At 42.6% G+C, this 27094-nt stretch overlaps 1 protein-coding gene across 2 annotated transcripts in view; it reads right to left on the minus strand.

The window, feature by feature from the left end:
• LOC120032629 (P2X purinoceptor 1-like) overlaps positions 1-27094 on the minus strand; it is a 47131-nt gene that overhangs the window by 4315 nt on the left and 15722 nt on the right. Inside the window, exons 2-13 of one of the 2 annotated variants that reach the window (XM_038978804.1) lie at positions 25064-25208; positions 20400-20471; positions 19968-20040; positions 13682-13772; positions 13351-13431; positions 10440-10581; positions 9942-10087; positions 9387-9477; positions 9201-9266; positions 8643-8738; positions 6816-6914; positions 6329-6370 (exon numbers count right to left, since the gene is read on the minus strand). In XM_038978804.1, coding sequence (XP_038834732.1) covers positions 6338-6370; positions 6816-6914; positions 8643-8738; positions 9201-9266; positions 9387-9477; positions 9942-10087; positions 10440-10581; positions 13351-13431; positions 13682-13772; positions 19968-20040; positions 20400-20471; positions 25064-25208 — 1135 coding nt within the window. In that variant the 3' untranslated portion in view covers positions 6329-6337. The remainder of the gene's footprint in view (positions 1-6328; positions 6371-6815; positions 6915-8642; positions 8739-9200; positions 9267-9386; positions 9478-9941; positions 10088-10439; positions 10582-13350; positions 13432-13681; positions 13773-19967; positions 20041-20399; positions 20472-25063; positions 25209-27094) is intronic. The other variant, XM_038978812.1, reaches the window with a different exon arrangement.

The following is a 27094-nucleotide window of genomic DNA, read 5'->3' on the forward strand; positions in this document are numbered from 1 at the left end:
AAAAAAAACAATATTTTTTAATTAGTCCACTCCCACTGGACACACCACGTAATTTCAAAGTCGATGTAAAAAGGTCTATGTGTAGCTGTTGTAGGGAGTCAGGCGCAGGACAGCAGATATGAGTAATCAACATACTTTTACTCAAAATGTCCAATGTACAAAGTAACATCACGAGCACACCATAACAGACCGAAAATACAAAATAAACAATCACTCACAAATACAACATGGGGAACAGAGGATTAAATAATAAACAACTAATTCGTTGAGTGAAGCCAGGTGTGAAAAGACAAAGACAAAACAAATGGAAAATGAAAAGTGGATCGGTGGTGGCTAGAAAGCCAGTGACGTCGACCCCCGAACGCCGCCCGAACAAGGAGAGGGACCGACTTCGGCGGAAGTCGTGACAGTCGATAATTGGGTAATATTTGGTTGAGACGTTGATTAATTGCAACCTATATTCACCCACTCAAAAAGATAGCCAGAAGTTAGTTGAATTTCCAATATGTTATCACTATGCTTTCAACCGTCTAAAAGCACAACCAAATTCCAATGGAAAAACAATGTCTGATTTTTGTTTAAATTGTCAACCAAATGTTTATCACTGTGCTTTCAACCATTTAAAACCAGAGAAAAGTTAAAATAGGAATACAATGTCATATTTTTATTGTGATTAATGTGATTAATGTGTTATCACTGTGTTTAATCTAATAGCAAAACCAAATGACCTGTTTGCAGTTGAAATTACAGCAAGTGATCGATGTTGTTCAAAATTCTGTACAGATTATTACAGCAATTGTGAAGATCTCTACAGACCTATGACAACCTATGCATGCAATCTTGATCATGCACACTTCATATGATTACATAATAAGAAATGTATAGTTACAGTAACCTCAAAATGTGGACAGTAGTTAAGATGGTGCCGAAGAGGATGACTGACGTTATACATGCCCGTAACCAATTGTGCTATTTTGTTCGTTTTTTTGCATTGTTTGTAACTTATTTTTGTACTTATTTTGCACATAATGTTGCTGCTACCGTCTCTTATGACTGAAAATAACTTCTGGACATCTGAACTGGGATTACTCACCACAAACTGGAAGAAGCTTTTTCCTTTAACGAGTCCGACGAGAAAGACATACTGCTCTCCCGGGAACAGGCCCAGATCTTCGTCATTTGCGTGAAGAAAAGACGGAGGAAAAGAGGATGCAGATCGGGCTGCTTTTTGAGAATCCGTAGGCGAGCGAGTAAACTCCCACTGCCATCAATTCTACTTGCTAACATGCAATCGTTGGAAAATAAAATTGATGACCCACGATTAAGATTATCCTACCAACGGGACATTAAGAACTGTAATATCTTATGTTTCACAGAGTCGTGGCTGAACGACGGCACAGATAATATAGAGCTGGGGGGATTTTCAATGCGCTGGCAGAACAGAGAAGCTACATCTGGTAAGACAAGGGGTGGGGGTGTGTGTCTTTTTGTCAATAACAGCTGGTGCGCGATGTCTAATTTTAAAGAATTCTCGGGGCCTCCCGGGTGGCGCAGTGGTCTAGGGCACTGCATCGCTGCGCCACCAGAGACTCTGGGTTCGCGCCCAGGCTCTGTCGCAGCCGGCCGCGACCGGGAGGTCCGTGGGGCGACGCACAATTGGCCTAGCATCGTCCGGGTTATGGAGGGTTTGGCCAGTAGGGATATCCTTGTCTCATCGCGCACCAGCGACTCCTGTGGCGGGCCGGGCGCAGTGCGCGCTAATCAAGGGAGCCGGGTGCACGGTGTTTCCTCCGACACATTGGTGCGGCTGGCTTCAGGGTTGGAGGAGCGCTGTGTTAAGAAGCAGCGCGGCTTGGTTGGGTTGTGTTTCGGAGGACACATGGCTTTCGACCTTCGTCTCTCCCGAGCCCGTACGGGAGTTGTAGCGATGAGACAAGATAGTAATTACTAGCAATTGGATACCACGAAAATTGGGGAGAAAAAGGGGTTAAAATAAAAAATTTAATAAAAAGATTTCTCAAGGTATTTCTCCCCTGAGGTAGAGTACCTTATGATAAGCTGTAGACCACACTATCTACCAAGAGAGTTCTCATCTATATTATTCTTAGCCTTCTATTTACCACCACAGACCGATGCAGGCATGAAGACCGCACTCAACCAACTCTATAAAGCCATAAGCAAACAAGAAAACGCTCACCCAGAAGCAGCGCTCCTAGTGGCCAGGGACTTTAATGCAGGCAAATTTAAATCTGTTTTACCATTTTTTTACCAGCATGTCACATGTGCAACCAGAGGGAAAAAAACTCTAGACCACCTTTACTCTACACACAGAGATGCATACAAAGCTCTCACCCGCCCTCCATTTGGCAAATCTGATCATAATTCTATCCTCCTGATTCCTGCTTACAAGCAAAAACTCAAGCAGGAAGTACCAGTGACTCGCTCAATACAGAAGTGGTCAGATGACGTGGATGCTACGCTACAGGATTGTTTTGCTAGCACAGACTGGAATATGTTCCGGGATTCATCCAATGGCATTGAGGAGCATACACTTCAGTCATCAGCTTCGTCAATGAGTGCATCGACGACGTCGTCCCCACAGTGACCGTACATACATATCCCAACCAGAAGCCATGGATTACAGGCAAAATCCGCATTGAGCTAAAGGCTAGAGCTGCCGCTTTCAAGTAGCGGGACACTAATCCGGACGCCTATAAGAAATCCCGCTATGCCCTCAGACGAACCATCAAACAGGCAAAGCGTCAATACAGGACTAAGATTGAATCCTACTACACCGGCTCTGACGCTCGTCGGATGTGGCAGGGCTTGAAAACTATTACGGATTACAAAGGGAAACCCAGACGCTAGTTGCCCAGTGACGCAAGCCTACCAGATGAGCTAAATTCCTTCTATGCTCGCTTTGAGGCAAGCAACACTGAAGCATGCACGAGAGCACCAGCTGTTCTCGCTCTCAGTAGACGATGTGAGCAAGACCTTTAAACAGGTCAACATTCACAAAGCTGCGGGGCCAGATGGATTAACAGGACGTGTACTCAAAGCATGCATGGACCAACTGGCACGTGTCTTCACTGACATTTGATGAGACAGCCTATAGGGAGGAAGTCAGAGAACTGGCAGTGTGGTGCCAGGACAACAACCTCTCCCTCAATGTGAGCAAGACAAAGGAGCTGATTGCGGACTACAGGAAAAGGCGGGCCGAACAGGCCCCCATTAACATCAACGGGCTGTAGTGGAGAGGGTCGAGAGTTTCAAGTTCCTTGGTGTCCACAACACCAACAATCTATCATGGTCCAAACACACCAAGACAGTCGCGAAGAGGGCACGACAAAACCTTTTCCCCCTCAAGAGACTGAAAAGATTTAGCATGGGTCCCCAGATCCTCAAAAGGTTCTACAGCTGCAGCATCGAGAGCATCCTGACCGTTGCATCACCGCCTGGTATGGCAACTGCTCGGCATCTGACCGTAAGGCACTACAGAGGGTAGTGCATACGGCCCAGTACATCACTGGGGCCAAGCTTCCTACAATTCAGGACCTATATAATAGGCGGTGTCAGAGGAAAGCCCATAAAATTGTCAGAGACTCCAGTCACCCAAGTCATAGACTGCTTTCTCTGCTACCACACGGCAAGCGGTAGGATCAAAAGGCTCCTTACACCCCCCATTTGTTGTTGCTACTCACTGTTTATTATCTATGCATTACCTCTAACCGGTACCCCCCGTATATAGCCTCTTTATTATTATGTTATTGTGTTACTTTTTATTATTTTTTACTTTAGTTTATTTGGTAAATATCTTCTTAACTCTTCTTGAACTGCACTGTTGGTTAAAAACTTCTTAGTGATCCCTTCCTGCTCAGATCCCGGTAACGGGATTGATTTGACAACATCCAGTGAAATTGCAGCGCGCCAAATTCAAAAACAGAAATACTCATAATAAAAATTCACAAAACATACATGTATAATACATCAAAATAAAGCTTAACTTCTTGTTAATCAAGCCGCAGTGTCAGATTTCAAAAAGGCTTTACGGCGAAAGCAGACCATCTGAGGACAGCACCCTTCATACAAACACATGAAAATCACATTTCAACCAGCCAGGTGCGACACAAAACTCAGAAATAACGATATAATTCATGCCTTACCTTTGAAGATCTTCTTCTGTTGGCACTCCAAAATGTTCCAGAAACATCACAAATGGTCCTTTTGTTCGATAAATTCCTTCTTTATATCCCCAAAATGTCCATTTATTTGGCGCGTTTGATTCAGAAAATACACCGGTTCCAACTCGCCCAACATGACTACAAAGTATCTAATAAGTTACCTGTAAACTTGGTCCAAACATTTCGAACAATGTTCCTAATCCAAACTTAGGTATCGTAAAACGTAAATAATCGATACAATTTAAGACGGGATAAACTGTGTTCAATACTGGACGAAAACAAAGTGAAGCGCGTTCCAGGTCGTGCGCACCAAAAGACTAGAGTCCACATGGAGTGACACATGGAAAGAGATGGGCTACTTCGTCATTTCTCAAAAGAAAAAGATCAACCAATTTCTAAAGCCATAGGAACTGCAACCAGATTCCTATTAAAAATGGCTTACCATAGAAACCTCATGGAAAACAGATTGAAATTTGGAAAACAGAAAACAGATTGAAATAGAAAACATTTCCCTGGATGGATTGTGCTCGGGGTTTCGCCTGCCAAATCAGTTCTGTTATACTCACAGACATTATTCAAACAGTTTTAGAAACTTCAGAGTGTTTTCTATCCACATCTACTAATAATATGCATATCCTAGCTTCTGGGCCTGAGTAGCAGGCAGTTTACTTTGGGCCCGCTTTTCATCCAGACGTGAAAATACTGCCCCCTATCCCTAAGAAGTTTTAAGGGCTTGTAAGTAAGCATTTCACCGCAAGGTCTACACTTGTTGTATTCGGCGCATGTGACAAATAAAGTTTGATTTAATTTGATTTGAATAATAATAATTTACTACATTTATTTTCAAAATAATCTCAAAGCACTTCAAAAGCAAAAAACAAACAACCAATACATCATTATGAGTAGCCTAGCTATAGTTGGCTAGGCCAACCAATAGAGGCCAAGTCTTTGAATGCATGCATCCTTCAAAGATGGAGAGGGACAATTCATGGTTTGATCAGAGGAAGGTGGTCAGGGAGATGGTTGATGATGGATGTGGATGTGTTACTCATTTTAGGTTGTAAGACAGCCTTAACTTCAGGCTGTTTACTGTGTTACAAAAGTAATATTGAATTGTGTTTGGTTGACAACACAACCAAAAATCATTTAAAGGAGATCTGAACCACTGGCTTAGTCTCGTTCTTTAACTTTTATTTTTGGTTGAGATGGAGACATGAATCCAACATATCAATTATTAATTTGTAGACAAACTGGACTAATTCAGTGGCACAGATGGAACTATCCACTATATATCATTCAACTTGAAATCAACCAGCTTTAAACCCTAGGCCTATTTTTATTTGAACTCTGGAGGAAATTGAAACAATAGCTGTTGATGACTTTGCAAATGCAATATTTAAGCAATAAGACCCAAGGGGGTGTAGTAGATGGCCAATATACCACGGCTAAGGGCTGTTCTTAGGCACCACGCAACAATAGTTGATAACTTTTTTCCAATCCAATGTATTTTCCACGTACATTCCACATCATAATACGTTGACAAATGATGTTGAAACAACATTGATTCAACCAGTTTGTGCCCAGTGAACTGTTGATACACTCCCAAAATGTTTAGCATGTCAGTTTTCAAGATACATTACTTTCAAAAAGCAAAGTATAGCATGCCACATCATGCAAAAGGCATTACATAATGCAAAAAGTATCATCATGATGATGTGGCATGCTACACGCATCTTAAAAGGGCTACAGCATGAAAGCTTCACTGCTGACATGCAAACATTTTTGGGACCATTTCAACAGTGGACTAATGACTGGATTATTCCTTTAAGGAAGGGAGGAAAGGAGAAGGGATTTTTTTGAAGTATTCCAACAGAAACCAGAGGACCCACACCAGTCAACACAAACCTCAGATTGATTGCAGTAAGTCACTGATGCACTTGCACCTCATCTGAATGTTTCTGTGTGGCCAAGAAGACGTCAATTATATGCTACAGCACAATATATATCGGTCTTTCACTCACTTTAACCACAACATTTTACAGTTTAAGGTGATCAAAATGGTGCACACAAACACGCATGCTGGTGCACACAAACACGCATGCATGTGCACGCGCGCGCGCACACACAAACACACACAATGTGCTTACCTTGGATACTTATTTTTCTGACGAGAACTCGTCTAAAGGTTCCTGAAAGACAGACTCAGACTTAGAAGGGTCCATTTGTATCTGACTAGTTCCGGTTTCCCTTGTTTTAAACTCTCAAGAGAAACCAAACAAAGCATGTAAGATACAGTATATTTCAAAAATATTTACCTCATGTGAGGGTTGAATATAAGTGAATTAAATCAAGATTAAGATAAATAATATTCCATTTTAAACACTTTTTTTGTAAGCTTTTTTTAACCAGAGAAGTCACATTGACTTCAGCAGCATACATATACAGTAGTTAAACATATATTAGACAAAACACAACATAAAACATAACAATGAATGGAAATTAAAACAGTGAAAAGATCATGAAATAACCTAAAATCCCTCAAAAACCCTCAACTGATTAGGGTTAGCACACAGCATGCACCAGCAACCTTGCCCCAAGACAAAGCACACTTTACTTTTCACTACATGCACTCACTTTATGTTGTAGGATTATATTGGCTGAGACTTGTGGTCCTGCATAGACGTCGGGGATGTAATAGATGAACGTGTTTATACCCAGCCTCAGGTTGTCGCACTGCAAATAAAAAACCAACGGTCTTCCTGTCTCATTTAGCCTCTTTAAAGAGAATAGCTGAGTAGGAGTAGTAGTAAGAGAAGAGGAGGACAGCAGGTTAAGATCTGCCCTCCGTTTTCTCTACTTCTGTCAGAACAGAACATCATCTGTCTGTGTTGCCTGGTAACCATCTGAAGGGATATCTATCTAGGGACAGCTTCTTTAGACTTTAACTACAGAATGGCAGTAGGACTTTGAATCTGTCCACATGCATGCTGTTACTTAAAACTGGGATGGAAATAAACACGTTATTTGAATAGTCCCCAATAGATGCTTTATAGATGTTCACTTGTCAACAAACTGTTCAAGTAACTATCCACTAATCCTAACTCCAACCTTAGATTAATTTTCATATCCCAGTTTAACCCTAACCCTGAACGCCAATGCGATCCGGAGGCGCCGTACGAAGGGTGTGACGCAATTACCGAGCCTCTGGAGGCTTGTGGAGGCCAAATCGAGCTCCGTACAGTATCGCTGTGCACCTCCCAAAAGTTGTTACAATGCGGAGGGATCCGTATAGCTCCGTATTGACATGATTGGTTGACGGTAGATGGGGGCGAGAGGTCCTGTATAAACACAAACTCACTTCCTTGACAACCTTCTTCACAACAGCCCTACTCTGCTCCGCAAAGCACAATAAGTATGAATGCCCTGACTTCTGCAGACACTGTATCACCGTAACTGCTGTACAACCAATGCAGACTTGGGATTGGTCATACAGCGCCTTTAACCCTATGTACACATCCAAGCTGTTGCATATTAACAGCGTTGCAGTTGACAGGGAGATTCTCAATTGCTCCTCTTCTACCACGGAAGAGTTATGAAATCCGCCGCACCCACTTTGAACCAGCTGTTATTTTCTCGGAGGAAAAAAGCAAGCGCACATTTAAAAACGATACGCTACTTATCGTTTATCTATAGAATGTCTATAGAAAAATGAACTTCATTTTTTAGTTTTGTATTTATTTAAATCTTCCCATTCTAAATCAACTAATATGGCAACTAAATTACTTTAAATATGTTTTACCATCATGATAAAATTGTGCCACCAGTAGGAAAAGTAACACCAATGCATAGCTGCAGGAAGTAGGGGTGCTGAGGGTGCTGCAGTACACCCTGATAAGTCTGTTTTTTGTTTTGTTTTTGTTTTCACAAAATTAGTGCACAAGGCCTTTATTACTCCTGTATGAGCAGATTTTTTGTTGTTGTTGTCAGCAGCGCGGGAAGCCATGCATCTTCCCACATCTTCCCACCACAATTCAAGACCGATTTCTCCGCTTTAATTGTTATTTGCCTGATGACACGCTAGTGGAGAAGGAGGGCCTACTTTTATACGCGCGCATTTGTTTCCATGTTTTCTCTCCAATGAGGAGAGGATGCAGGTAATCGAGCCAATCCAATCGAGATTCTCCCATAGTTTGCTGACAGTTTGAGCATGTATAGATCATCTCTTAGGGACTATGCAAATAAAGTGGGACCTAGTAGCCTTCCCCAAAGAAGGAGACAATTACACCATGTATTTCTTTGAGAAAACACATGAACTGTTGGGTAAATTACTATGTATTGTTGAAGGTCTGTCTGCCTAGTTTTCTGTACAGCTATTTATAGAATGCCTCTATGCTGCCATTTTTTGTTTAAACTGAATGACTGAGGGTCAACGCTACGCAAAAGTTAGAAACTCAAACTCACCTGCTCTACTGTTTCTGTGACCTTGAATTTCATGTTGTTGTAGAACTCCCTCTTTGGTAGTAGATACAGAAGGATCAGATCGCATACTACAGTTGCCTTCGGAAACACAACACAATTATTTGCATCATAAACATAAAGAAATAATATACACTGACCAGGTGAATCCAGGTGAAAGCTATGATCCCTTATTGATGTCACCTGTTAAATCCACTTCAATCAGTGTAGATGAAGGGCAGAATACAGGTTAAAGAATAATTTTCAAGCCTTGAGACATGGATTGTGTATGTGTGCCGTTCAGAGGGCGAATGGGCAAGACGAATTGAGGCTGTTCTGAGGGCAAAAGGGGATACAACTCAATAATAGGAAGGTGTTCCTAATGTTTTGTGCACTCAGTGGACATTGAATTATGTGTTCATAACTACCGCTGTCACACGACTGAATAGTTAAAGATGTTTGTTTAGTCTACACTATGCAAGCTGTTCAAGAGATACAGTAGGCTACTTGAGATTCTGTATGCTTTGAAATATCAGATAGGATGTGTAGTATTGTAAGACTCACCACTCCAAAGATTCCAACGCCAGACCCTATAGCTGTTAGTGTTGGGATGATATCAAACTTTCTGGCCTGGGAAATAACAATACGATTAACAATCTTCATCGTTTTCATCTACCGTTGCAAAGGAGGAATTCAGAAACACTGGCGGGAACATTACAAGGATCGCAATCATGAACTTCATGAACTTACCACTGAACGAACAATGATGTCGAATCGAATCCCAAACACTTTCAGAAGTGTTCTTTTCTCCTGTTTGTCCTCCATATAATGCTTTGCATACCTAAAGCACAAAATGTAAACATTTGGGCAGCCTCTAGGCTCGTGCTTTAATCAGATCTGTATTTCTCTCTCTTCTGCCTTTTACATGACCTTAGCCATGCAACTAAGAGTACTCTGTATAATGAATACAGCGTACTCTTCTTAGTCACATGGCTAACAAGACCCCTTTCTAAGTGTTTTTCTTTCACCTATTCAAAATTCAGAACAGGCTTTTCGATTTACAATAAGAAAGGGGCCCTTACCAGAAAGGTCAATAAATACTTCAGTATTGTTGCAGATGTTTTTTTTTCCTGATTTATTGAGATAGGACTGTGAAGATGAGACAGGAAATGTAGGCAAGATTGCGAGTCAGAAAGGCAGTGAGTCAGATTCAAACCCACACCGAATATGGGATAAAGTTGTACCAGAGTCTGCAGCACTAACCGCAAGACCACACAGGACACACATGGCAGATGCTTTATTTACCGGAAATTGTATCCAACAGACGCTCTAGCCATGTCTGTCTCATTGGGATTTCCATAGAGACCGTGGAAGGTGTAGATCGGTTTACACTTTGACTGGTCATAGTCCAGGTTACAGGTCCAGTCAATGACGATACCAATCGCCCCGCCCTGTCACATAACAATCAGTACAATACATCCAGTCAATGAGGGTACAACTAACCTCAAACAACACAATACTATGCCATCAACATTGCCAATCAATGGAGGTACCAATAACACCTAAGTGAAAAAAGAGTCTCCAGACACTTAAATCAGAAGCAATTTGTGTTTCTACTAATCTTTCCCTCGGTAATGACCTTCGTCAGAGCATACCTCGTTACCAATAACACCACCATCGATCAATGACTCAACAATAAACACCAACACTATGATCACCAACACCGAACACACAGCCATCCCATGGATTGACAGGTGCTTGTAAACCTGCTTCACTCATAAATAGTATAGCATTATTGCTTACCATTTTGGCTATGGTGGCGAAGTTGAAGCCAGACAGCTGTACCAAGTCACCCAGTCTGAAAATGGGACACAGTGGGGACGTTGTCGGGTCATACACACAACTCTTGATGTACTGATTGTCGATACCTTCTACAAGGTTACTCCTGGGAAGGGAATGGGAAGAGATCATTGTTAAAAAGATGACAAGTTTATATCTTACTGTACTGGTTATTTAACTACATAGATATTTGAATCAAGATCACATTTGGGATACTACTTGCCTAAACATGAATGGATCTAGTAATTATATCACTACTTATGGATTAGCTGTCACATACCATCGCCATCCATATTCAATGCATTACATACACAATACAGTGAATTTGGAAAGTATTACGGCCCCTTGACTTTTTCCACATTTTGTTATGTTACAGCCTTATTCTAAAATGGATCAAATTTGATTAAAAGCGTCTCTGCACAGCTATTTTCAGGTTTCTCCGAGAGATCGCGTTCAAGTCCGGGCTCTGGCTGGGCCACTCAAGGACATTCAGAGACTTGAACCGGAGCCATTCCTGCATTGTCTTGGCTGTGTGCTTAGGGTCGTTGTCCTGTTGGAAGGTGAAACTTTGCCCCAGTCTGAGGTCCTGAGGTTTTCATCAAGGATCTCTATGTACTTTGCTCCGTTCATCTTTGCCTCGATCTTGACTAGTCTCCCAGTCCCTGCCTCTGAAAACATCCCCACAGTATGATGGTGCCATGTTTCCTCCAGACGTGACGCTTGGCATTCAGGCCAAATAGTTCAATCTTGGTTTCATCAGACCAGAGAATCTTGTTTCTTATGGTCTGAAAGTCCTTTATGTGCCTTTTGGCAAACTCCAAGCGGGCTGTCATGTACCTTTTACTGAGGAGTGGCTTCCGTCAGGCCACTCTACCATAAAGGCCTGATTGGTGGATTGCGGCAGAGATGGTTGTCCTTCTGGAAGGTTCTCCCATCTCCACAGAGGACCTCTGGAGCTCTGTCAGAGTGACCATCGCGTTCTTTGTCACCTCCCTGACCCTTCTCCTCCGATTGCTCAGTTTGATTGGGTGGCCAACTCTAGGAAGAGTCTTGGTGGTTCTTCCATTTAAGAATTGTGGAGGCCACTGTGTTCTTGGGGACGTTCAATGCTGCAGAAATGTTTTGGTACACTTCCCCAGATCTGTGCCCCGACACAATCCTGTCTCTGAGCTCTACGGACAATTCCTTCGTCCTCATGGCTTGGTTTTTGCTCTGACGTGCACTATCAACTGTTGGACCTTATATAGACAGGTGTGTGCCTTTCCACATCATGTCCAATCAATTTAATTTACCACAAGTGGACTCCAATCAAGTAAGAGCTGGGAGAGGTGACATTAACTTGAAAGTGAGTGAGAAAGACAGAGAGGGAGAGGTTGTCCAGACTCAGACGGTTTTAACACTCTTGCTTTGACCATCAGACAACAGAAAGAGAAAGAAAACCATTTTGAGCTGAAAAGTATGCCAGTGGAAGAGAGGACAGTAGCAGGTGACCCAACTGTGGTTTGTGACTATTATGATTTTGGTAACGGAATTACAAGGCAAAAGGTAATATTTCTTAAACTTAGAGAAGGCAATCAATGTCTCCAAAACGAAATATGTGTTTATTAGTTGGCAGGAATCTTTACATCAACATTATTGTGTTTCGATGTATTTCTAAGGCCCCTTATCCATCTGTTTATCCAGAAATGTTTAAGATGAAAAATGGTTGAAAAATGTATCTATGCCTTTGTAACGATGTGCGCTGAGAGTTGGGAAGCAAGTTCAGGGAGTGAGTGTGTTAATAAATAAACACAACATAATAAGAAACATGAACGCACAGACATGACACAGGAACAGAAACAATAACGCCTGGGGAAGGAATCAAAGGGAGTGACATATATAGGGAAGGTAATCAAGGAGGTGATGGAGTCCAGGTGAGTCTGAAGACGCACAGGTGCACGTAACAATGGTGACAGGTGTGCGCCATAACGAACAGCCTGGTGACCTAGAGGCCGGAGAGGGAGCACACGTGACAGCCTTCTTTTCCCATATAGTCTCTTAGCTTTCATTTGAAACCCAAATTGATATGCCCCTATGAACTTTTTAATCCTTATTTTACCAGGTAAGTTGACTGATAACACATTCTCATTTACAGCAACGACCTGTGGAATAGTTACATGGAGAGGAAGGGGGATGAATGAGCCAATTGGAAGCTGGGGATGATTAGGTTGGGATTGGGAATTTAGCCAGGAAACCGGGGTTAACACCCCTACTCTTACAATAAGTGCCATAGGATCTAAATGGGAGTCAGGACACCCATTTAGCATCCTATCCAAAAGGATTACACAGGGCAATGTCCTCAATCACTGCCCTGGGGAATTGGGAATTTTTTTATGGGGACCAGAGGAAAGAGTGCCTACTACTGGCCCTCCAACACTTCCAGCAGCATATGGTCTCACATCCAGGGAACGACCAGGACCAACCCTGCTTAGGTTCAGAGGCAAGCCAGCAGTAGGATGCAGGGTGGTCCTATTTGATGGAAATGCCCATATGATATTCATCTATGCTCTTCTCATTATCACTTGCCTCTCGTGTTCCTAGGAGAGTTGTGCCCTGCTCCTGCTCTGACCTGTGCTCCTGACTTCAGCAGCTCTCAGGGGAGCGAAAGGGGAGAACCGTCTTTATGTTGTTGCTATGGTAATTGGGCCGTATATTGTAAGGCAGGATCATGTAGGTTGAGTGAGACAGATACCACCTGCATCATGTGCAAATACTACAGATCTCAGGAGAAGAACCAACTTTTTTATGCTTTTATGAGTGTAAACCATAGTGACTTTCCTCATACTAATAGAAGGTTATGAAAATATATACACTGTATCAAAAAGGGGTCACCCACCTCTTAACACCATATGCTGGAAAGGTGACAGAGTTTTTGATGAACAGTGTGTGGTTCTCTGCCGACATCAAAAGTGCGGGACTGCACGGAAAACAGTAGAACATAGAAAACGAAGACAAACAAAGCATTAACACATCAAACACACATAGACATACAGAGAGGTCATCATAGAAAATGGATGGAGACCATTTTCCTTTCATAAAATAGCTTACAAATCACTTGGTTCAGTTCAAAGTAACATTCAGTACATATAACTTATAACAAGTAATAAATGATTATAGCTACAGGCTTTATGTAAAGTGTTAACATCATTTTCAGTGATCCTACATACTCTGGGATTTTGCGGTCATCTTCCACAGGGCACCAGGCTACAACCTCACACGTCTTGGTTGTGTTCCCCACACACTTCCCCGTCATATGTCCTTGGGGTGGACGGTGGAGGGGGGCAGCGAGACATTGACATGGAGAAAAGACACGTGAGGGATATAGATTTTCAACATGAAGTACGCATGAGTATGAGTCCTTCACAGAAACAGAATTAACGTTTCTACGTCCACTTTCTTTTCTCTCCGCCACTTAAAATCTTATCTAAAATGTATCTCATTACAGAACACCAAAGGAAACTGTTAAGAGAGCAAAAAGAGTGCTGAGATATCTCTTTTATATCTCTCTGATCTGAAAAGTATAACTTCCTTCTGCATGAAAAACATTGAAGCTGATGTGGTTCTGAGAGATTGAAAGGGCTTAGATATAACCCATGGGCATATTGGGACAGTTACAAAATACAGAGCCAACCCTTTCAACTTCCTACGTTATATAGGTTCATCATTCTACTGTATAGGCTTATTAGATTGGCTCCTACTACTCCCTATGTGTCTGCTAATCTGTCTGCCTATGTCTCTGACTGTGCTTATGACTTGTGTCGATTGCATTTGTCTGCGAGTTAATGGTTCAAATCAAATCAAATGTTATTAGTCACATGCGCCGAATACAACAGGTGAAATGCTTACTTACAAGCCCCTAACCAACAATGCAGTTTAAAAAAATAAGAAGAAGAAATAAAAGGAACAAGTAATTAAAGAGCAGCAGTAAAATAACAATAGCGAGACTATATATAGAGGGTACCTGTACAGAGTCAATGTGCGGGGGCACCGGTTAGTCGAGGTTATTGAGGGAATATGTATAGTTAAAGTCGGAAGTTTACATACACTTAGGTTGGAGTCATTAAAACTCATTTCTCAACCACTCCACAAATGTCTTGTTAACAAACTATAGTTTCGGCAAGTTGGTTAGGACATCTACTTTGTGCATGACACAAGTCATTTTTCCAACAATTGTTTACAGACAGATTATTTCACTGTATCACAATTCCAGTGGGTCAGAAGTTTACATACACTAAGTTGACTGTGCCTTTAAACAGCTTGGAAAATTCCAGAAAATTATGTCATGGTTTTAGAAGCTCCTGATAGGCTAATTGATATCATTTGACTCAATTGGAGGTGTACTTGTGGATGTATTTCAAGGCCTACCTTCAAACTCAGTGCCTCTTTGCTTGACATCATGGGAAAATCAAAAGAAATCAGCCAAGACCTCAGGAAAAACATTGTAGAACTCCACAAGTCTGGTTCATCCTTGGAAGCAATTTCCAAACGCCTGAAGGTACCACGTTCATCTGTACAAACAATAGTACGCAAGTATGAACACCATTTGATCACACAGCTGTCATACCGCTCAGGAAGTTGACGTGTTCTGTCTCCTAGAGATGAACGTACTTTGGTGCGAAAAGTGCAAATCAATCCCAGAACAACAGCAAAGGACTTTGTGAAGATGCTGGAGGAAACAGGTACAAAAGTATCTATATCCACAGTAAAACGAGTCCTATATCGACATAACCTGAAAGGCCGCTCAGCAAGGAAGAAGCCACTGCTCCAAAACCGCCATAAAAAAGCCAGACTACGGTTTGCAACTGCACATGGGGACAAAGATCGTACTTTTTGGAGAAATGTCCTCTGGTCCGATGAAACAAAAATAGAACTGTTTGGCCATAATGACCATCGTTATGTTTGGAGGAAAAAGGGGGAGGCTTGCAAGCCGAGAGCACCATCCCAACCGTGAAGCACGGGGGTGGCAACATCATGTTGTGGGGGTGCTTTGCGGCAGGAGAGACTGGTGCACTTCACAAAATAGATGGCATCATGAGGTAGGAAAATTTTGTAGATATATTGAAGCAACATCTCAAGACATCAGTCAGGAAGTTAAAGCTTGGTCGCAAATGGGTCATCCAAATGGACAATGACCCCAAGCATACTTCCAAAGTTGTGGAAAAATGGCTTAAGGACAACAAGGTCAAGGTATTGGAGTGGCCATCACAAAGCCCTGACCTCAATCCTATACTGAAAAAGCGTGTGCGAGCAAGGGGGCCTACAAACCTGACTCAGTTACACCAGCTCTGTCAGGAGGAATGGGCCAAAATTCACCCAACTTATTGTGGGAAGCTTGTGGAAGGCTACCCGAAACGTTTGACCCAAGTTAAACAATTTAAAGGCAATGCTACCAAATACTAATTGAGTGTTTGTAAACTTCTGACCCACTGGGGAATGTGATGAAAGAAATAAAAGCTGAATAAATTAATCTCTCTACTATTATTCTGACATTTCACATTCTTAAAATAAAGAGGTGAACCTAACTGACCTAAGACACGGAATTGTTACTAGGATTAAATATCAGAAATTGTGAAAAACGGAGTTTAAATGTATTTGGCTAAGGTGTATGTAAACTTCCGACTTCAACTGTACATGTAGGTAGAGTTATTAGAGTGACTGTGCATAGATAATAACAGAGAGTAGCAGCAGCGTAAAAGAGAGGGTGGCCAATGCAAATAGTCCGGGTAGCCATTTGATTAGATGTTCAGAAGTCTTATGGCTTGGGGGTAGAAGCTGTTTAGAAGCCTCTTAGACCTAGACTTGGCACTCCGGTACCGCTTGCCGTGCGGTAGCAGAGAGAACAGTCTATGACTAGGGTGGCTGGATTCTTTGACTATTTTTAGGGCCTTCCTCTGACACCGCCTGGTATAGAGGTCCTGGATGGCAGGAAGCTTGGCCCCAGTGATGTACTGGGCCGTACGCTCTACCCTTTGTTGTGCCTTGCGGTTTGAGGCCGAGCAGTTCCCATACCAGGCGGTGATGCAACCCATCAGGATGCTCTTGATGGTGCATCTGTAAAACCTTTTGAGGATCTGAGAACCCATGCCAAATCTTTTCAGTCTCCTGAGGGGAATAGGTCTCTTCACGACTGTATTTGTGTGCTTGGACCATGTTAGTTTGTTGGTGATATGGACACCAAGGAACTTGATGCTCTCAACCTGCTCCACTACAGCCCCGTCGATGAGAATGGGGGGCGTGCTCAGTCCTTTTTTTCCTGTAGTCCACAATCATCTCCTTTGTCTTGATCTGTAACGCTTGTCGTCTGGAGGAGAAGAAGAGGACCAAGGTGCAGCGTGGTAAGTGTTCATATTCTTTAATCCAATACGCAACACTAAACAAAACAACAAACACGACAAAGGAACAGTCCTGAAAGGTGAAACAAACACTAAACAGGAAACAACCACCCACAAGCAAAAGTGGGAAAACAGGCTACCTAAATATGGCTCCCAATCAGAGACAACGATAGACAGCTGCCTCTGATTGGGAGCCACACCAGGCCAAACACACAGAAACAGAAAACCTAGACCTACAACATAGAATACCCAGACATAGAATACCCAGACAGAATACCCACCCAGATCACACCCTGACCAAACTAAAAATAGAAACATACAAAGCAATCTACGGTCAGGGCGTGACATGATCACATTGAGGGAGAGGTCGATGTCTTGGCACCACACGGCCAGGTCTCTGACGTCCTCCGTTTCTCTCTCGCTTCCGTTCGAGGTCGACCATAGTGTTTATATCTTCTTGCCCGCTATAACACTTGTGCTACTGCTGGCACGGCCCCCTTGCTTTAAACTTATATGTACTTATCGACATTATTAGGCGTCGGGGTCTTAAAGGCTGTCTTGTCATTGTCGGTGATCAGGCCTACCACTGTTATGTCATCGGCAAACTTAATGATGGTGTTGGAGTCGTGCCTGGCCGTGCAGTCATGAGTGAACAGGGATTACAGGAGGGGACTGAGCACTCACCCCTGAGGGGCCCCTGTGTTGAGGATCAGCGTTGTGGATGTGTTGTTACCTACCCTTACCACCTGGGGGTGGCTCGTCAGGAAGTCCAGGATCCAGTTGCAGAGGGAGGTGTTTAGTCCCAGGGTCCTTAGCTTATTGATGAGCTTTGAGGGCACTATGGTTTTGAACGCTGAGCTGTAGTCAATGAATAGCATTGCCTACAACTCAGTGTTAGGTGTTCCCTTTGCCCAGGTGGGAAAGGGCAGTGTGGAGTGCAATAGAGATTGCATCATCTGTGTATCTGTTAGGGCGGTATGCAAATTGGAGTGGGTCTAGGGATTCTGGGATAATGGTGTCGATGTGAGCCATTACCAGCCTTTCAAAGCACTTCATGGCTACAGATGTGAGTGCTACGGGTCAGTAGTCATTTAGGTAGGTTACCTTAGTGTTCTTGGGCACAGGGACTATGGTGGTCTGCTTAAAACATGTTGGTATTACAGACTCGGACAGGGAGAGGTTGAAAATGTCAGTGAAGACACTTTGCCAGTTGGTCAGCACATGCATGTTTCAGTGTTATTTGCCTCAAAGCGAGCATAGAAGTAGTTTAGCTCGTCTGAAAGGCTTGTGTCACTGGGCAGCTCTCGGCTGTGCTTCCCTTTGTAGTCTGTAATGGTTTGCAAGCCCTGCCACATCCGACGAGCATCGAAGCCGGTGTAATACGATTCGATCTTAGTCCTGTATTAACGCTTTGCCTATTTGATGGTTCGTTGGAGGGCATAGCGGGATTTCTTATAAGCTTTCGGGTTAGTGTCCCGCTCCTTGAAAGCGGCAGTTCTAGCCTTTAGCTCAGTGCGGATTTTGCCTGTAATCCATGGCTTCTAGTTGAGGTATGTACGTACGGTCACTGTGGGGACGACTTCATCGATGCACTTATTGATGAAGCTAATGACTGATATATTGTACTCCTCAATGCCATCGGAAGAATCCCGGAACATGTTCCAGTCTGTGCTAGCAAAACAGTCCTGTAGCTTAGCATCTGCTTCATCTCACAACTTTTTTATTTACCGAGTCACTGTTTTCATTTTTGTTTGTAAGCAGGAATCAAGAGGATAGAATTATGGTCAGATTCGCCAAATGGAGGGCGAGGGAGAGCTTTGTACGAGTCTCTGTGTGTGGAGTACAGGTGGTCTAGAGTTTTTTTCCCCTCTAGTTGCACATTTAACATGCTGATAGAAATTTGGTAAAACGGATTTAAGTTTGCCTGCATTAAAGTCCCTGGCCACTAGGAGCGCTGCCTCTGGATGAGCATTTTCCTGTTTGCTTATGGCGGAATACAGCTCATTGAGTGCGGTCTTAGTGCCAGCATCAGTCTGTGGTGGTATGTAGACAGCTACGTAAAATACAGATGAAAACTCTCTAGGTAGGCGAACAATACCTCAAGACTTCCTAAGATATCGTGCACCAGCTGTTATTTCCAAATATACATAGTCCGCCACCCCTTGTTGTACCAGATGCCGCTGTTCTATCCTGCCGATAGAGCGTATAACCAGCCAGCTGTATGTTGATAATGTCGTCGCTCAGCCATGACTCCATGAAGCATAAGATATTACAGTTTTTAATGTCCCGTTGGTAGTTTAATCTTCCGCGTAGGTCGGCGATTTTATTTAGCTTGTGGAACGGAAGGCAGTGGTTGTGTGCATGTATGCATAATATGTGTGTGTGGGACTCTGTTTGCATGCTTTAATAGAATGGTGAGCCAAGGCGCTCAACCACCCTGCGTCATGTTGCTAAGAACATGGAAAGTTGTTGATCTGAAATCAAGCATACTTTTTCTTCATGACTTTGGGCAGGGAAACAATGATGATACAACCTGAACACTTATCTCCCTGACAAGTTTTTTGCTCTCTGACAAGTGAAATCGTGTGCCATTTTAATTTATGTTAAACAACACCTGATTTTGATTACAAGTAATTAGAATCCAATACATACAGTAGTAATAATTGAACAACGTAAGGGATAGACTACGAAGGACTGTGAATTATTTTCACTGAACTCACATCCCTTTGTTGTTTATCCCTTATTGTAGTTATAGATGGCCAGTGTGAGTAGGCAGGTAGGGATGGTTGTGGTAGTGGCAGTGAAGAATGGTTAGCTTGGCTATGTAGGTCGTGAAGAGGGTTAGTTAGTGCAGTGTTTCTCAACCTTTTTTATACCAGGGACCGACAAGCTATGGCCCTCTTGTGTCAGCGACTGGCAAACTATACCTCTTCCTCCTTTGGGGGACAACCTGCTAGCACTGTAGAACTGACTATATTAGTGTTCAGTTAACCATCTCAGGAACCGGCCAGGACCGGCCAGCAATGTGCCATGAACCAACGCTGGTCCACGGACCAGAAGTTGAGAAACACTAAATAAGTGAGTGGGACTGTGTCACACTGCCATGCCGTCAGGACTTTACCATGTCCTGTACGTTCTATTATCCCTCTTTCACAGTCTGAGTCGGAGTTGCAGAGATACCTGGGTTCTGCGAGCTGAAACACAGGAATGAGTTAGTCAATGGGTAACTGTTGTTGTGTGTGTGTGTGTGTGTGTGTGTGTGTGTGTGTGTGTGTGTGTGTGTGTGTGTGTGTGTGTGTGTGTGTGTGTGTGTGTGTGTGTGCGTGCGCGAAACATGATAAAATAGGACAACAAAGGACATAATTTGTTAAGACCACATATTCCTGATTGATAATCTCTGTGCAAATGTATTTAATCTCACAATGAAAGTAGATGAGCTGATATGATGGACTTTACATTTAGCTTTAGTATTTATGAAAATGGATTAATATCAGAAAGATATACAAAGAGATACAGAAAATCCAATAAATACTTTTGAGATGAGTTGACATACCTCAGGACATTTTCCCATTTTCTGACCTTTGGTTATAATGTAGTTGGTCATCACCACAAAAGATGAGTCTCCCTAAGGTGTGTGAGAGAGAGAAGAGAAGAGAAGGAGAGAGAGAAGAGAAGGAGAGAGAGAAGAGAAGAAGAGAGAGAAGAGAAGGAGAAGAGAAGGAGAAGAGAAGGAGAAGAGAAGGGGAGAGAAGGGGAGAGAGAGAAGGGGAGAGAGAGAGAGAGAGAGAGAGAGAGGCCCCATTTACACCTGGTTCTAACTTGCGTCCTTTGTTCTTATCTTGTCCACATTCTGATTGTGCCCACATTTTTAGACAGGTGTAGACAATCAAAATACACATTGTGATCCGATTGTGATCAGATCATCCTTTCCACATCCAGAGGTAGTCAGATACGCATTGTGTCTGGATATCTTACAAGTGTAGACAGATCTGGACAGAAAAACTATTTAAATCTTCGTTATTTAGTCCTCTAAAATCATTGACAGGTTGTAACATTGACTTATTACATCAATATGTCTTACAATAAATAAATATTATTTTGAAATAATACCTGTGAAATAATTTGCATAAAGGAAGGAACCAGGAAATGCAGACACAGTGGAGAGATAACAGAAACATTTCTGGAAATGTGGGCACAATCATAATGTATACTAGATCAGGACAAAGGACACATGTTAGCACCATGTAAAAACAGGGCTGGAGAGACAGAGACACAGAGAGATTATAATTGTATCTTTAAATGTGACAATCATACAGTTTAAAGCCATTTGTTTTTCTTTAGTATTATAGCCACTATTCTTATTGTTGTCGCTTTTGTTTTCATAATTATTATTGTATCACTTTGCTTTGGCAACATTGACCTTGTTATTAAGCATATCGAATTATTTGAATTTGACCTGTAAATATAACGATCCCCCGTCCATTCCCTATGGGAACAACAAGGTCTGCTACCGGATATAGTTTTACCTGTAAATGTCATCACGTCAGAAGGTCATGAGGTAAAATCAGTTGTCTTTTAAAATGTTATTACCTTTCACAGACCTGCAGGTCATCTCTCCACGTTATGTGACAAACCTTTTGTCGCTGTTGTTTTTGTAACAGATCTATAGCCCCCGACATGCAACAGAACTACTGAATTACATGAAGGTGCAGTCGATTAGCCCTGGTCTAAGGGACGTTTTCATGTTCTAGTAATTGCATTTCTATGACCCTCGCTCTCCTGTTTCATTCTATTGGCCCTCTCTCGAGTCTCGACCAGGATGTCGTTCATGTTAATGTAAACTAACTCATATGTAGAGGCCATATAAAGCACAGGACATGTGGCCCTGAATTAATAAGGACTGGTACTGGAGCCTTCCTGCCTGGGTAACAGCATTAGATGGCATCAGACCTAGGTTCAAATACTATTTGACGCCATTTAGCTCTGCTTGATTGGCACTTTATCTGTGCTTGATTGAGCTTCCCTGTTGCAATGGAATCAACAACAAAGTCTAACATCTCCAAAGTACAAACCCAGGCCACCTGACACTCCAGGCAGGCTAAAGTAAACAGTCAAAGTATTTGAAAGATCTTAAATAGTATTTCAACACAGGTCTGGATGGCATGGCATTGTGTAATTCGGTCACACGATGCTAAGTCACTGACTGTGACCACTTCGGGAAGTGGTTATTATCATGCAAAGACAGATGTTATTGCATCGATTCCAGTCAATGTTATGGCAGTACCACAATGGCATCTAATTGATAATGCAGTTAGAGTCAATATAATTTCTTTGTAGATGAATGTTATTAAGACATGTCTGTGTAGTTACAGTAGTACAAGACATCTTTTACTACTACTATTAATACTACTACTACTATAAAACTGCTCAATATACTGCCTATTTCAATATCTAGAAAATAAATACCTTTTGGGTGTAATACAATGTTGAATCACTAAATCAATACTGTATAACCAGTATCAATTTCATTGTTTTGGAAATCACCATGAGACTCAGGTAAATACCTTGAATAAGTTAACATATACCATATATTATATATTATGACATTTTCAATGTTCCTGATTGAGTCTGTAATACCAACATGTTTCAAGCAGACCACTATAGTCCCTGTGCCCAAGAACACAAAGGCAACCTGCCTAAATAACTACAGACCTGTAGCGTCCGTAGCCATGAAGTGCTTTGAAAGGTTGGTAATGTGTCACGACTTACGCCGAAGTCGGTCCCTCTCCTTGTTCAGGCGACGTTCGGCAGTCGACGTCACCGGCCTTCTAGCCATCGCCGATCCACTTTTCATTTTCCATTTGTTTTGTCTTTGTCTTACACACCTGGTTTCAAACCCCCAATTACCTGTTCATTATTTAACCCTCTATTTACTCTTATCTGCTGTCCTGCGCCTGACTCCTATACACCAGCTACACATAGACCTCCTGACATAATGGCTCACATCAACACCATTATCCTAGAAACCCTAGACCCACTCTAATTTGCATACCGCCCAAACAGATTCACAGATGATGCAATCTCTATTGCACTCCACACTGCCCTTTCCCACCTGGACAAAAGGAACACTTATGTGAGAATGCTATTCATTGACTAAAGCTCAGCGTTCAACACCATAGTACCCTCAAAGCTCATCACTAAGCTAAGGATCCTGGGACTAAAGACCTCCCTCTGCAACTGGATCCTGGACTTCCTGACGGGCCGCCCCCAGGTGGTGAGGGTAGGTAGCAACACATCTGCCACACTGATCCTCAACACTGGAGCTGTCCAGGGGTGCGTGCTCAGTCCCCTCCTGTACTCCCTGTTCACCCACGACTGCATGGCCAGGCATGACTCCAACACCATCATTGAGTTTGCAGACGACACAACAGTGGTGTGCCTGATCACCGACAACGACGAGACAGCCTATAGGAAGGAGGTCAGAGACCTGGCCAGGTGGTGCTAGAATAACAACCTATCCCTCAATGTGACCAAGACTAGGGAGATGATTGTGGACAACAGGAAAAGGAGGACCGAGCACGCCCCCATTCTCATCGACGGGGCTGTAGTGGAGCAGGTAGAGAGCTTCAAGTTCCTTGGTGTCCACATCAACAACAAACTAGAATGGTCCAAACACACCAAGACAGTCGTGAAGAGGGCACGACAAAGCCTATTCAGGACCTCTACACCAGGACCTCTACACCTATCCAGGACCTCTACACCAGGTGGTGTCAGAGGAAGGCCCTAAAAATTGTCAAAGACCCCAGCCACCCCAGTCATAGATTGTTCTCTCTACTACCGCATGACAAGCGGTACCGGAGTGCCAAGTCAAGAACAAAAAGGCTTCTCAATAGTTTTTACCCCCAAGCCATAAGACTCCTGAACAGGAAAATCAAATGGCTTCCCGGACTATTTGCAGTGTGCCCCCCCCAACCCCTCTTTTACGCTGCTGCTACTCTCTGTTTATCATATATGCATAGTCACTTTAACTATACATTCATGTACATACTACCTCAATTGGGCCGACCAACCAGTGCTCCTGCACATTGGCTAACCAGGCTATCTGCATTGTGTCCCGCCACCCGCCACCCGCCACCCGCCAACCCCTCTTTTACGCTACTGCTACTCCTTGTTCATCATATATGCATAGTCACTTTAACCATATCTACATGTACATACTACCTCAATCAGCCTGACTAACCGGTGTCTGTATGTAGCCTCGCTACTCGTATAGCCTCGCTACTGTATATAGCCTGTCTTTTTACTGTTGTTTTATTTCTTTACTTACCTATTGTTCACCTAATACCTTTTTTGCACTATTGGTTAGAGCCTGTAAGTAAGCATTTCACTGTATTCGGCGCTGTTGTATTCGGCGCACGTGACACATAAACTTTGATTTGATATATTATGATAACAGACATGGTAATCTTCAGGTAAATACCTTGAATAAGTTAACAGATACCATATATTATGATAACATACAAGGTCATCTTCAGGTAAATACCTTGAATAAGTTAACAGTTCACAGGCTGTATAATCTTGTGTGTTTGACCTTCTTGCTGTTTTTGGTAATTGATCTCCTTACTCCTAACCATCAGTCAAACTGGTTGGTTCTGAATTAAATAGACCCATCATGGCCACACCCCTCAGAGTAAACAGTAGTGTCTTCTTTGTATCTCTTTATTGCTTAGTCACGGTCAACATGAGCTGACTACACTTAGGCAAACAATGTCACTGTGTTTACAGAGACTCTCCTGCTTGTCTCTGTATTTGCCTAATGTGTGCGCGGGATCAGGATGCGTGCAAAGGAGCCACTGATGAAAGTTAGGTACAGTTTCACTCACACCTGTGTGTTGACAATGATATCACGATACCACAGTTCATCTTCTTCACCTTCTTCATGTCCTCCTCCTTTTCCTCCTTCTTCTTCTTCTTCAATCTGTCAGACACCATCTGTCTGACTTCCCCGCATGAACCTCGCTGTAGTACTTTATTACGCATTACTATTGCACTAGTATTACAGCACACTGGTAGATGTACTGTGAGGCTCAGTTCCTAGAGGGTGTAATGATATGTGACCTTTCAGGTCATTCATTCAGTTTCTCATTCATTACAGTACTAGTGTTGTTCGTCCACACTCAGCCACCTGTTCAAGAAAGATATTAGCCAATGACCCACCTGTTCAGGGAAGACGTAGTCGACCATGTCCCAGACCCTCTCCTCTCCATCCACCTTGGTGTAGCCCACCCCTTTCATCTTAGTAAAGACAGAACTCACGGCCGTGTCTGTCGACTGGTAGCCTTTCTCATAGATAAACACCCAACTGGATGGAGCAGAGGACACAGAGGATACCATAAATCAATCAATAGATCAATCAAATGTATTTATAACGCCCAAACAGTTGTCTCAAAGTGCTTTACAGTAACCCGGCCTAGACCCTAAAAAGCAAGCAGAAGCACAGTGGTGAGGGAAAAGTCTCTAGCAGTCAGAAACCTTGAGAGGAACCAGACTAGGGATTTCAGCATCTGAGATATGAAACCACAGGCAAGGGCAAAGATCCATGAGTATTGCCAGCATTTCTAGACAACCGTTTTCAAATGATCCCAACAGCTACAGTATAAGTCAAGGTTACAGTACAGTACTGTATGTGTCATACATGTATGATGTGTTGTATGACTAATGTAGTTAATGTACGTTCAATCAGTAAGGCTGGTCTGAATGCATCTTCTCACGTTAAACTTTGTTTCAGTAGTATAACGTATTCACATTGAAGCTTTTATCATGGGATAAAAGCTTTATCATTTATATTTGTCATTTTTAATAACGGTCTCATCATCATCAGATTGAGCAGATGTGACGTGGTAGGTGGCAGTGATGTGCTGAGCTTCAAACCTGTCTCATTATTGATTGTTTGAAATTGTAATTTAGCCATCAATTAAAAGAAGGAAGCAAACTTAAAGAGATACCAGACTTAGATAATTGTATTGCTAAATCCTATGATATGCTAAGTCAACAGACAAAGCAGGAAAGAGCAGTACTGTCCTCCAGCGAGACAGAGGAGTTGTGTCCGACCAAACGTTCTATCACAATGGACGGTTAGACTGAAGAAGGTTACCCAACAACATTCGCCAAAGACGACAGAGCTGCTTTGGAAAACATGAACAGGAAAAAAATAAGTTTTGCCCACGCTGTAGACGGCTGTATCGGTCCGCTAATACAGGACTATTAAAGGTCCAGTGCACTACTTTTGTAAATAAACATTCAGATTTTTCAAGGGGTACTGCAGCACCCTCAGCACCTCTACTTCCCGCGGCTATGCGGAAACAATTTATCTATCAATTAACAATATTCTTGAGAGATCGTGGACAGTAGACGCGTTCTTTACCCTATTCTTAAACACCACAGGGCCAGAAAGTGCACCTGGTGTTGGACAAGCTCTACATTAACAACCAGCTCTTCAGGGCCTCCGAGATAACAACCTGGTTGTGAGTAACCCTGCAATGCTGAGGCAGTAATTCCAAATTAGGCCCACTGTCACGTTCGTCGTATAGAGGAGACCAAAGCGCAGCGTGATTTGAGTACATCTTCTTTAATGAAGAAAGAACACTGAATGAACTATACAAAAACAACAAAACGAACGTGAAGCTATATAATAATAGTGCTGGCACAGGCAACTAACCATAGACAATCACCCACAAAATACTCAAGGAATATGGCTGCCTAAATATGGTTCCCAATCAGAGACAACGATAAACAGCTCCCTCTAATTGAGAACCAATCTAGGCAACCATAGACATACAAAACACCTAGATTAGTGACAACCCCATAAACATACAAAACCCCTAGACAGGACAAAAAACATATATCACCCTTGTCACACCCTGACCTAACCAAAAATAATAAAGAAAACAAAGAATACTAAGGTCAGGGCGTGACACCTACAACACTACATCCCTATTTTGTTTATCTCTCTCCCTCATGAAGAGCAACCCCATGATGGTAACAGGGAAAATTTGAGTATCATGTAGTATCCTAAACCTAGCGATGTTACATTGAGCTGAGTGAATGGAATACGAATGACAGTCATCCAATATGCTGTAATAGAAATAAGGCCATGCTCAGAAGAAAATGTGTCCTCCCTCATAACCGCCAACCGCCACTGACATTTATAGATTAAGTTATGTGGAAAAAGGAACTTCTGTCACGGGC

The sequence above is a fragment of the Salvelinus namaycush genome, chromosome 3, assembly GCF_016432855.1.
Source record: "Salvelinus namaycush isolate Seneca chromosome 3, SaNama_1.0, whole genome shotgun sequence".
Lineage (NCBI taxonomy): Eukaryota > Metazoa > Chordata > Actinopteri > Salmoniformes > Salmonidae > Salvelinus > Salvelinus namaycush.